Source organism: Gadus macrocephalus, chromosome 5 (assembly GCF_031168955.1).
Source record: "Gadus macrocephalus chromosome 5, ASM3116895v1".
In the NCBI taxonomy this organism is placed as follows: domain Eukaryota; kingdom Metazoa; phylum Chordata; class Actinopteri; order Gadiformes; family Gadidae; genus Gadus; species Gadus macrocephalus.
The window spans coordinates 4884808-4897825 of NC_082386.1; the positions used below are offsets into that span (position 1 = coordinate 4884808).

General features: G+C 44.0%; 1 protein-coding gene across 5 annotated transcripts; it reads left to right on the forward strand.

Annotated features, from left to right (window-relative positions):
• Window positions 1-3079: 3079 nt before the first annotated feature.
• LOC132457567 (E3 ubiquitin-protein ligase TRIM35-like) lies at window positions 3080-12350 on the forward strand. Of its 5 annotated transcripts, none has more exons than XM_060051822.1 (7): window positions 3080-5172; window positions 7389-7900; window positions 8196-8291; window positions 8415-8645; window positions 8934-8956; window positions 9309-9427; window positions 9686-12350. In XM_060051822.1, exons 1-7 carry the CDS (start codon window positions 5157-5159, stop codon window positions 10267-10269), a joined length of 1581 nt encoding a protein of 526 aa, XP_059907805.1. In that variant the 5' UTR covers window positions 3080-5156; the 3' UTR covers window positions 10270-12350. The 5 variants fall into 5 exon arrangements, 3 of the variants coding, with proteins under 3 accessions (XP_059907805.1, XP_059907804.1, XP_059907803.1); XR_009525722.1 differs by lacking the exon at window positions 3080-5172 and having other exon boundaries at window positions 6609-7900; window positions 9686-11163; window positions 11675-12350; XR_009525723.1 differs by lacking the exon at window positions 3080-5172 and having other exon boundaries at window positions 6609-7900; window positions 9686-10331; window positions 11683-12350.
• Window positions 12351-13018: the final 668 nt, after the last annotated feature.

The window sequence follows — 13018 nt, forward strand, 5'->3', positions numbered from 1 at the left end:
CCTTATACAGTTCGGGACTAGGGTTACTGGCATATTGGTGATCTAAATTGAGGATTAGGTCCGTGAGTCGAGTCTGATCAGCTTTATACAGTTTAGTTAAATTGGCAGAGTAAGCTATAATTTGGCCTCTAAGGTATGCCTTAAGCGATTCCCATAGTAGAGAGTAAGAGGTAGAATCATTTTTGTTAATAGATCAAACTCGTCAATAGAGGAGGAAATATAATGACAGAAACCCTGGATAGAGAGAAGCAGAGAGTCCAGTCTCCACAAAGGACGGGGTCTTGGATGGGATGTCAATAGCATGTTGAGAACCAAAGGGGAGTGGTCGCTTATAACTAGGAGACTAGCATCCACAAAAAATAATCAATTCTAGAATAGGAGCAATGTTCCGGTGAAAAAAAAGAAAATTCTTTTGCATGTGGATTACGAAAACTCTATGGGTCGTCAGCGCATCCGTTTTGTAACATAAAGTCTGCAAATGCCCTTGACATGGAAGAGGGATGAGCTAGCCTGGGGCTGGAGCGATCTAATACAGGGTTAATAACGCAGTTCAAACCACCACCAAAAATTAATCAACGTTTATTTAAAGCTGGGAGACTGTTAAGTAATCTGTTTGCAAAGCCAGCATCATCAAAATTAGCAGCATACACGTTAACCAGTAAAACAGGTGTCTGCTGTATGGTACCTGTTACAATCAAATACCTTCCATTGGGGTCTGAGATCGAGCTAGTGGGAATGAATTGTGTTCTCTTATGAATCAATATAGCCCCCGAGCCTTTGAGTTAAAGGATGTGCGCAACGACATGACATGATCAGTATTTCACATGTGCGTCTCCTGTATGAAAGCTATATCCGTTTTTAAAGGTTTAAGGTGCGACAAAACTCTGGATCTTTTAATCGGATGTCCCACGCCTGTCCCACGCCTCCAGGACAGAAACCTAATAGAGTTTACTGAGTTATTAGACATCATTAGGGTAAGTGTGTAGACAGTGTCCTACAAGATAATACAGTGATATGAAAAGAGATGATAAAAACACACATTGCATACAGATGTAAAGAAAATAGAATAACACCAAGGATAACCCTCCCCCCACCCCCCAAACCCAATGTCCTCATCCCCAAACGATGAAGACGGCAGGTTGAATGCAGGTTTAAACTTCCGTTGCATCTCGACAGAAAAAGAAAACGCTATCCTCTCTTCATGCAGAGAGGCTCCGAGCGTTCAAACAGAGCACCATGGGTGCATATAAAACACAAATGAACACCACAATTGAGAAAAGTCACATCTTTAGGCACTGTTAGCCTAGCATGCATACCAGCCAATAGGGCCGGATAACAATTGCCGACAAAACGATGTGTAATAAACAAGAAAAAAAGAAAAGAAAGAAAAACACACGCAACTCAGCTGGGAAACCCTATTAACATTCAACACTAAAACTGTGTGGTTTATAACAGTATCCTAAAGCCTGTGTGGGGATGGAGTAGATCAAAAATTAGAAAAACAACAACACCCCACACATCAGCTGGGAAATTATTCTTTAAAGGTCCCATGACATGAAAATCTCAATTTATGAGGTTTTCTAACATAAATATGAGTTCCCCTAGCCTGCCTATGGTCCCCCAGTGGCTAAAACTTGCGTTTGGTGTAAAACGAGCACTAGCTGTTCTGCTCGCCTTTGAAAAAACGGAGGCTCAAGCGCGCTGATTTGGAAATCTGTGCTCATGACGTCATGAGGAATCTCAGCTCCTCCCCTTACTCTGCCTGGCCCGCCCAGAGACGTTGGCCCGCCAATGAGACTCGACCGTGCGAGCGCCACATGTGTGTGTGTGAATACACACACTGTAACGCAAGTGTTTCTTGTCGGTTCTTTGACGTGTCTTGTATTTCCACAACGAGACTGTCGTGGGGGTTATCTAAGCCATGGTTGAGAAGGAATTGGGGGAAAGGAACTTTGGTTTGACTCGCTGAAGTACATGAACTGCGACATGCCGCCGGTTGCCGCGAGGCACCATCGCCCGGCAGCGGGCAGCCGGCCACAGGCAGCGCGCGGTTCAGTCGACTTCAGGTTGATGTGAAAGTGGAAGAACCAGAGACGTCGCAGAACCCGACAAAGTCGTTTGTGATTCATAATATCGTCTGGAGGCGCACACAATATGTTATATGATATAGATATCTATGTATTATATGATATTATTTAGATATAGAGCTCCAGGACTGTAACGCAAGTGTTGTACACTTCCTTGTTATTTGGATAACCGTTCTGCTGTTGGTGTGATGGCGCATAACGCGTCAGACTCTCGTCTCTGGTATTTCTACAACGAGACTTGTATTGGGGGTTATCTCAGCCAAGGTTGAGAATGAATTGGGGGGAAGGAACTTTGGCTTTGACTCCCTCAAGAACATGAACCACGACAAGGAGGAGAAAGGGATCTCTCGCGGCAACCGGCGGCATGTCGCAGTTCATGTACTTCAGTGAGTCAAATCAAAGTTCCTTTCCCCCAATTCCTTCTCAACCATGGCTCAGATAACCCCCACGACAGTCTCGTTGTGGAAATACAAGACACGTCAAAGAACCGACAAGAAACACTTGCGTTACAGTGTGTGTATTCACATTGATGTGGACGTTGAAGAACCAGGAACGTCGGAGAACCCAACGCGGTCGTTTGAGATTCATAATATCGGCTCACACAGCTTTTGGCCGTGATAATATATATTATATGATATAGATATCTGTGTAGGCTATATGATAATATTTAGATATAGAGCTCCAGGACTCCCGTGTGTTCTAGAATATTTACAGAACACGGCTAAAGGCTGTGTGCGGCTCGCCATTGCGATACATCCACTGTAAACAGAGCGCATGGTGGCTGCAAGCTGCTCAGGGCCACACCCCCACCCTCCTCCTTGACACGCCCACCGAAACAGCACATTTGGGGGAAGCTCAATGTGCGACTGGCTCGGAGTGGCTGTAACTCTGCACCACGGCTGAATTTAGGGAACGTCTTTTAATACTGTGTTAGTTGCCCACTAATACCTATATTAAAGAATACATAAAATAGCATGTCATGGGACCTTTAAGGGGCCAATATCTAGGCTAAAGTCTTTTTTAACTTACAGGATGAGAGAGTTCAGTAGTCTGAGAATCATCAACGGGCAGAAAATCGTTAAATGCCTGGGCTACTTTTGGGCATTCAAAAAACCTCTTCTCCCCGCGGTGCTCCACGCGCAGACGGGCCGGGAACAGGAGGGAAAACCTGACTTGCTTCTCGTAGAGGCAGCGTTTCACACTGGCAAAGGATGCTCTCTTCTTAGCGATGTTGGTGGTCATGTCGGGGAAAAAAGTAAACATTCTGTCCATGGTATTTGAGCTGCTCTCTCGTCTCAGAACATGCTCCTTATCACTGAAGTAGTGGAATCGGACAATGAATACTCTCGGTCTGGCCCCCCTGCCCTCCTCCGCCGAGCGCGCTGGGCCGATGCGGTGAGCTCTATCCAGAATCGGTGGGGAAGAAAAGAAGCTTGTGCCGAGGACCTCGTGAGAAAGGTAGCCATGAACTTCACTGGGTCTGCTCCCTCTGTCTTCTCAATTATAGATTATTGCGACGCGACCGTGATTCCAAATCTTCGGTCTTAGCCATCTGCTGTGTATTTTCAGACTGCAAACGAGTACATGTCTCCTCGAGGGCAGTGATCCGGTCGCTGTGGTCAGACAGGGCTGTCTCCATGGCGGTTATCTTCAGGTTGAGCGAGTCGGTGGTCGACTTGACGGCATCTAAGGCAGCGGAAATGGGCCTCAAGGCTTCACCCACTACCATTTTCATGGTTGTAGTATGGGTTGTTGTGAGGTCGGATAGCAGCACAGCGCGGAGCTTGTCGAGGTCCGGCAGGAGCAACCTGGTCTCAAAGGAATCCGTGAAATGACTACGGACGAATAACTCGAAATCCGTGGACACATCACGGAAACACGCCGATTTCCGTGATGTGGCCACCGACTTCGCTCCAATGCAAGTTAATGACACTGATGTTCCGTGGCTCACACACGGATCCCCGTTTCAACGAGCGAGTCGACCACGGGGGCTTAACTCAAAACCTGTGGTGGTCTCACTGAAACACTTAATTTGTCCTTGATGTGTCCACGGAAGTCGCTCCAATGCAAGTAAATGACACTGATATTCCGTGGCACACACACAGATTCCCGTTTAAATCTGTGTGTGTGCCACAGTTGACCACAGCGGGGGCTTAACTCAAAATCCGTGGTGGTCTGACGGAATCACTTCAATTGTCTGTGATGTGGCCATGGAATTTGTTCCAATGCAAGTAAATGACACTGTTATTCCGTGGCTCAAACACGGATATCGGCGAGTTTCCGTGATGTGGCCACGGATTTCGAGTTAAGCGTCCGTAGTCATTTCACGGATTCCTGTGAGACCATGTTGGGCAGGAGGGTATCGTCTCCGCCATGACAGTGCGACAATGTGGCTGCCTCTTTCTCCGGCGAATTCTGCCCTTTCCCTTTCTGCCTGCTGCGGCCAATCAACGGCAAACAGTCCATGGTCGCAATAACCAAGCAAAAAAAAAAGTCAAGTAGTGTGTGGTGCTGATATATGTCAAATAATAGTGAACGCTTGGGAGCCCCCGCGCTGCACGTCCTTCTCCTTCACATGCTTACCCGGAAGTCGTATGTTTCTTTCCTTAAGATAAAACACAATCGTAAAAAAAACTGGAAACAAACCTTAATGAGATTTTCCCCTGAATCTCTCCCCTTTGCCAGTCCAGGAGTAAAAAGACAGTTCAAAGAAAGTCAAATCTTTTAATATTCTTTTCTGGATTGTTGCAACGCAGTTCATTTGACCCAACCTGACCCAACTAATAACTCATCAGCAGGGTAGAACTTAGGCCCCGTTGACACGAGGACGCTTGCGGGTAAAAACGACAAAATATTTTATCGGAAGTGCCTTTCCTTCAGACGGTGACAGCGTTTTTGGGGCTTAAAAACGCAAAAATCTGAAACCACCCTCCAGAGTGGAAAACTTGAATACGCTCCGCCGTAGTGTTTCCGTCTACACTGCCAAGACGCAAAACTCTGCTCAGATCTGCTCAGGTCCCGTACGCGTTTACGTCACATGCATGCGCCAGTACAGGGAAAGAAACAAACATGACATGCCTGACATGTATACCCAATCAAATTCCACACACTTTTGCGTCACCATAGGCACGCAGATTTCCTCTCGAAAAACGCTTGTCTCAATAAAAAGTCTAGAAAAGTCTTGTCTTGAATAAAAAGTGAAGACACGCCACTTTTGCGTCATCTGTTCAGACCGTCATCATGTAAACTTAGCCTTAGTTACCCTACATAAGTAAAAGTAACCCAATAAAATGACCCAGCAGTGTCAACCCAGTGGTTGGGTTGATATATTAACCCAGCATTTCTTAGAGTGTACCAGGGATACCACTTGATACAACAGATAAAGGCAGATAAAAAAGGAAATCCCTACACCAAAGACATATAGCCTATTTAAACCTGGTTGTCAGACCAGGCTAAGTGTCAGATGTCTGGTTAAGGTGACAGATGCTTATGAGTGCAAGTGATGTGCAAATCCACATAGAGTCCAATAAATAAATGCATTGTATAGTTATAAAGTAGCCTTTAAGAAAAACCAACAGTATATAAAAACAGTAAAAAGTTGTGCATGTTATACAAAGCCACTAGAGTTCATGATATGCTGCAGCGATGTAAAGTTGATAAGAAATGTAAGGGTTCTGCCGAATGTGCTGCTGAGGAAGCGGGAGGTTTTTTGTTTTGATGGCCCTCAACCTTCTACCTGATGGGAGGGAATTGAACAGGGTGAGATTTACCTTGAAGAATTGACAGGCCTCCGTGATGGATTTGGGCCTCGTAGATGACTGGAGAATCGGGGAGTCTGCAGACACACACACACACACGCACGCACGCACGTACGCACGCACACACACACACACACACACACACACACACACACACACACACAATATCACTTATATTACCTTCTTGCATTTGCATAAATGTAATTTTGGCTTTTTATAGTATTTTTTAGCATTAGGTTTATTATCATCAACACATACACAAAGACACACACACAAACACACACACCCATACACGTAAACACACACACACAAACACATTACTGAATATCACACACGCACGCTGAATATTATATAATTTATATATAGGCCTATGCAATTGTCATGTCTTTTTAAGGCATAATCGTACAAGTGATTCTATAAAATAAAGACAAAAATTTAACATGGCTAACCGGGCAAATTCTTTTTAATATTTTCATAGTATAATGACACAAAAGTAAAACAGCACAAAAATCACGTGCTACAGGAATGCTTCTGTCTTTGTTTTTTTGATGATCATAGTGTGTGCCCAACTTGTATAGTAAATACAAAATAATCGAATATAGAGCGAATGTAGAAGGAATATAAGCATATTAATTTTTTGCTTATGTTAATTCTACCTCCATTAATGGTATATTCAACAACCCTGATATGGACTGTTTACTCCTTTCAAATTTCACATAGAATAAATATTAGAGTAGGCTATATAAAGAACATTATTGAGAATCTCATCAGGATATATATATTTCCAGAACATTTTTTTTTAATTCCTTTTGTTCTCTAGTAGGATTCACATTCAAACATAAATTGGCTTCAGGCATCTTTTTCAATATATCCATTTAAGTTGAAATATGAACTGTAAAAAAAATGTTTTAATAAACGGCAAGTCTGAAATATGGTCTGTGACCAGCAGATGGTGCTAACATAATTTGAAATAACCGACTGAAGGTACATTTGAAGGCCTTGCCTTTAGTGGAAATGATCCATCTGGTAAACGTCCAAAAGCTGAAAATAGATCAGAGATACTGGTGGCACCGGTGTTTGTCAACAACAAGTCAACGCAATGAAAAAATAGTTTTTGCATTACAAAAGTGAATGCATATATTTGAATATGCATATATGTATAGCATAGCAGTACACATTTCTTACTTTTATTCAAACATGCTAACATGCAAAGCTGGATTTGAGAGTGGGAGGAGCTTGTGTGCATAGTCTCAATCTGTTGGGACAGATATCATATCATATTTCTATTGGCCCTTTGGCTTCTCCCTCCAAAGGCAGACTAATACATATAGGTGACGTTAACAGGGGCATACATGTAAACCATCAAATTAGATATAACTGACTGAAGAAAAAGTGGAGACCAATACTGTCAGAGTACTAAATCTGCTGAGCGTTCGGATGGCAGAGAGAGGCGCCAGTGATGGTGATCCAGGGGAGAGGGGGTTGCGGACACAAGCGGATAAACAACCTTCTCCGGCTGAAGAGGGCAGCGCGGTTCTAGAAGCTGTCCCGGACCGTCAAGTCGTTAACTGCCAGGAAGGTCAGGCCCAGCCCCCTGGACCTCAAAGCACAGAGGCTCCTGGGTCTCCTGAGGAGGACTCCGGCTCAGAGTGTCCAGGATGCCAGGCCATGGGTGCCCTGGTGCTTCCCTGTGGGCACAGGCTCTGCACAGCTTGCGTCCAACTCAGCAGCGGGGGCCGGGGGGAGATGGGCCCCGGCTGCTGCACCGTTTGCTACGGGACCCAGCTGATGGACTCGGTTCTCCACACCCTGCTGGAGGTCCTGTTCCAGGGCCAGTCCAGGAGGCCCCCGGAGGGAGGAGGAGATGGGAAGAAGGCCGCTGTGGAAGCAGGGGACTCGGGTAGGGCCGGTGTGGAGGAACTCTGCTCACGGCACGGCCAGCTTTGCACCATGTTCTGCTTGGAGGAAGAGGAGCCACTCTGTGAGGAGTGTGTTGAGGAGGAACACGACCATCATCACTGCTGCTCCTTACAGGAGGCCGTCAGGGCTTGCAAGGTGAGGGACAGAGGATGGAACCAAACACTAGGATTCAGTCGCAAAGCAGTAAAAATTGATGATGCAATTGGTCCGGGCCATTTATAGCTTCAATTTGTTAGAGCAGGATCAGTAAATTACCCATTTCAGGAATTTCTTTTTTGAAAATAGATTACTTTCACTTCATATAACATCTTTTGCTTCAGAAGTAAAGCAACTTCAAAACATTCGCCATACACAACTGTTCATTTTTTGGAGTTTGCGATTTTTGTGACATCCTTCAACTTCGATTTGAGTGTCCTTATTTTAATTTCAGAGCGAGTTGCAATCTTCTCTTCAATCCCTAAGAGGGCAGCGGGAGACTCTGAAGTCCATTAGGGATTCCTGTCAGGACACTGCTAATTATGTCAAGGTACTTACTCACATAGTATCTGCTGTTATGGAGACACTGTTACATGCACAGACACACACATATTTTAAAACATACACATCTTAAATATATCTTAACCGAAGGCCTCTCACATCCTGACCTCAGAACCAGTTAGTGCGCACGTCACAAGTGCTGCGGGAGGAGTTTGAGAAGATGCACCAGTTCTTGCGGGACAGAGAGGCAGCTGCCATGACATCCCTGAGAAGGGAAGAGGAGGAGAAGAGTCTGCGGATTGCTGAGAAGATGGAGAAACTTACAGACGGCATCGACGAACTGAAAGACGCAATGCAACAGACGGAGGAGGCCATGGTGTTGGAAAACCATGTCTTCCTGAAGGTTAGCTGCTAATCCTTTGGTCATGGAGACAGAACAATGACAGCCCGTTCAACCCCAGACTCTCTCAAATGTACCCATGGGCTCCAGTGTCCTAAAATAGTAGTAAAGTTCTGATTCATTTTTATATTTTAAATGGTGATCGTGAGCCTGTACCTTCCCCCTGTTCAGATTCAGATACGTTTCAATGAATTCAGGATTAAACTCACCTAAAACTGAAACGTCTATGTCGTTGCTGCAAACATTTTACGACCCTAACTCAATTTCAATGTCTTTACTGTCTCACAACAGAACTACAAGAGGGCTTCTGAAAGGTATGTTCCCTGACATGTTTATCATGAAGGTCGCAGGCATTTCCATCTCACAATGGAATGCCTAAAACCATCGACATTTATACATAGATGCTGTATTGATTGTTTAAACCCATTGCTGTGCTACTTCAACAAGACTGTAATTAATACAATTCAACAGGGGAGGCGTGTTTTTCTGGATAAAAAGCACCATAACGTTTATATTTATTAAGCGATCTGAATCGTCCGCTTTTGTATTCATATTAAATAACATTGTAAACACTTTGAAAACTAGCATTCTTTTATTTGTTTTACTCCACGTAGATCATAAACCCTTGAATTAAAATGATTTTTATGTGGGGGTTCCTTACTGTAGGGCTGGGTACAGAATAGCTGAGCCAGAAGAGGAGTTAGGATCGCTGCTGGATGTGGCCAACCACCAGGGTTGTCTTCACTTCCATGTCTGGGAAAAGATGCTGGACACCTTTGAATATGGTGAGTTCATGAAAAAACGGGAGTTCATGAGAAAGGGATTTTTAATACAAATGTATTTTTACATTAATCTTGATTATCTCACTTTTTACCAGGTTTAGAGAGTTATATAATTCAACAACACTTTGAATACTAGCACAGACAATGGCAAAAAACACACTAATAAAAATGCTAATCGAGCTGCCTGTGTTTCACCAGGGATGGGGCTTAAAGTTGAACAGTTGATTCACTCTTTACCCCACGTCTATGTTTCTGCACTAGTCCCAGTGACTCTGGACCCCAACACAGCCTCTGCCTGGCTGAGCATTTCCCCAGACCTGGCCAGCGTGTGTGCTTGCGAGGAGACTCACACGCTTCCAGTTCCGGCCAACCGGGAGAGATTCGTGGGGCCGAGGGCCGTCCTGGGCTCCGAGGCCTTTGAGGCCGGGAGACACAGCTGGGAGGTTGAGGTGGGCGACAACACCTGCTGGTCCCTGGGAGTAGCCAGAGAGAACATCAGCCGCAGGAAGGACTCCTGGCCAGGAGGATTGGAGCCAGGTGGGGAGGACAGTGTGGCTGGCCTCGGCGTCAGTGAACGCTGGGTGCTTTCCCTCTCCGATGGCCATTATCGTGCCGTTCCCAGCCATGGTGGCGGACCGATCGGGCTGAGACGGAGGCCCCGTCGAGTCACGGTTCAGCTGGACTGGGAGAGGGGTTGCCTGACGCTGTCGGATGCAGCGGACAACAGCCTGATTCACCGCTTCAAGCAGCAGTGGAGCGGCCCGCTACGGCCCTACCTCTCCACCACGTGTGCCAAACATCCGCTGCGTATCAATGCCAGGAAGGTGACAGTGATCGCAGACTAGGACGTCCTGTTCAGAAGGCTGTCGTTGATGTCCAGAGTACACTGGGTAAACACACCAACAGGGTTTCTCTTCAGGAATTAACCATTCAAGTGTTCCTCAGAGGCTTTGTCTCTTGACGGTCAACAAATATGGTTATGAAAGTGTGAATACCACAATATAAATCCCATTTAGTGGTTAAGGTTATTTGGATTGAATAAAAGTATGTACATAGGCCGGTATTTTAGAAAGGTACACATTTAAATATGAACCCAATAGGTAGTTAGCTTTAAAAAACGATATATACGGTTGTTTCACACTTACAGACTTTTAACCTTGTGTCTGTGTAGATTAAGATAAGAATTTTATTTCATCCCATGCATGAACATTCACTTGTTACAGCAGCCCATGGAATATAGAAAGTATTGCTGTATAGAAATACAGCAATACATGCATATATACATCAAATAAAATAAAAATCACCCAATGATTACAATGTCATGCCAAAAGGGCATAAATGTACACCCCTGGGTTTTTCAAGATAAATTAGGCTAAGAGGTCCTACACTACATAATAAATACTTAATTACACATGGAAACAGCGGTTTACAGCATAAAAAATTACAGATGCAACAATATTGTTATAAAAAGTCCTTAAAAGAGGCCTACACACTGACTTTTTTTTGACGACTTTTGCCCTTCTCTGTAATCTAGGGCCTTCTTTGGCCCTAGATTACAGCATGTTGTGAATTTACAATGATTATTCTGTTTGTGGTCAGTATGTTTATCAGTCTAATTCTGCTGGGTTTACACTGTGGGTGCATAGCAATTAAATAGTTTTCCACCTCCATCTCATCCATCTCTTTGGGTCTCGCCATGCTGACGGGAAACACTGTTCACTCTTGCGCAGTCTCTCCGAGTGAGTATCATATGATCTGGCATTACTATGTAAACACATTGCTCTACAAATACACAACCCACACCACACCAATGCCATCGACCTTCTTCCTAAAATAGAGAAAGCAACAGTGACTCAACACAAAACCAGAGTGGACCCCCTACTGCTTTCGTGTAGTGGTTTGTATTGGCATCGATAATAGACACATTTATCCGATGACTGCAAATGTCTTCGTTTTTCAAACCATCTCATGTGGGCTGAATTATTCAGAGACGGCAGAATCCATTGAATATCCAATAACAAGAATAGTGTTGATAATAATTAAAATATTGAAAACAATAATAATTACATTACAAAGGTAGAAAGTGTAAGTGGAAAGTCTCGTGTACAAAAGGCTTTGGAGCAAATGTCCCATATTTGCAATACAAGAGGCTGCAGTTTCCGGACCGCAGTTTCAATTTCAATGGCCATCGTCTTTCTATTTATTTAAAGGGATGATGTAATACATTTTCGTCTTTTCCCTTTGTTTCAGACTGTTAGATGATGTACATATACCTGTTGTACGTCAACCAAGCTAGAAAACCCGCTCCTCAATAAGTGCGTGAATCAGCTTGAACTTGCGTCAGACTGTGCAGTGGGCGGTGTTGAAGTGAAGAAGTCCTGCCTCCCAGCTACCCGAAATGTTTACAACTTCTCGGGGATGTGGATTTGCTGACACATGCACAAAGCATTCGCCCAATACTTAAAGCGACATAATACAAATCAGACCGTTTTTGAAAGACGCTGAAATTGGTTTTGCAAAAATGAACAGTGTTCGAATAATACGAGGTATTTATTATACAGACATGTAACCCTATTTTAGTAGTTCCCCCAAATGCAATTATTACTGACAAACCGTCCACTTCTGCCACCTAGTGGGGGCCAGTCTCATCCATTCATCTCCCACACACCTGCCCGCAATCCTCATCAGCTCCCAGTATCAGCCCCGGACAATCATCACCAGATCGTAATAGACTGAACAGTTCATATAGCTTCTTGGCCCCATCAGTTTAATCCTACTTGTAAGAATGATCCTGTCCCACCAACCTAACCCGTGCTTCCTTGTTCCCCAGTTCCATGCTCCTCAGTCAGGACTTAGCTTGACCTGTTCCGGATTCCCCCCATTCTCCAGCGCCCCGGATTCTCAATAAATTCCTCTGTACCGTCAATCTTGTCGTGCCTACCCCGTGTCGTGCTTTTGGGTCCACTACCTCCCCCCGAGACCCTAAAAAAAAAAAAGCATGATATGGGATATTTTTCTAGTGGAATTCTGTGTTTTAAACCAGTGTTTTTAAGTCAAATTATGTGCAGCGATGCCGAGTGGCCCGATTATAGTATAGTCATCTGATTATACTTAGTTACATGATATATATATATGTATCATATAACATTAAATAGGAAATGATATGATTGCCTGATGATGATTTATAAAATAAAAAATCAAATAATACATTCATAATTAATTGAATTACATTTAATTGTGTATTTGTGTGCCATGATTGTGTGTCAGTGTTAATGTTAATTGTGGACACAGGCCTTAAAGGGAGACAGAATTTGGGTTAATCCAAAAGAGACCATAAGCAACGACAAAATTGTTGCGTTGTGTATTAGCCTGTAAGGTCAGATGAAAAATAATGAATACTATTTGCCCTTTTGCTTTTGTTTTTATGGCCATTCTGACAAGGCTATACTTTATGGTGGTTGGTGTCAGTAAGATTACCCTGCCACATTCTTAAGTGTTTACAAATACATGACTACAACTGCTTTCGCATTATCCCAAATGGCCCCTGGTGTACTTATTGATGAAAGTGCACAGTGCACACGGCTTTACAAGTAA

Bases quoted from the DNA above. Each gene is read 5' to 3' on its own strand.
- LOC132457567 (XM_060051820.1), top strand. From the start codon at position 7,283: ATGGCAGAGAGAGGCGCCAGTGATGGTGATCCAGGGGAGAGGGGGTTG. The intron at 8,646-8,933 runs GTTAGCTGCTAA...GTCTCACAACAG, and splicing joins AAAACCATGTCTTCCTGAAG to AACTACAAGAGGGCTTCTGA. The intron at 9,428-9,685 runs GTGAGTTCATGA...TTTCTGCACTAG, and splicing joins GCTGGACACCTTTGAATATG to TCCCAGTGACTCTGGACCCC.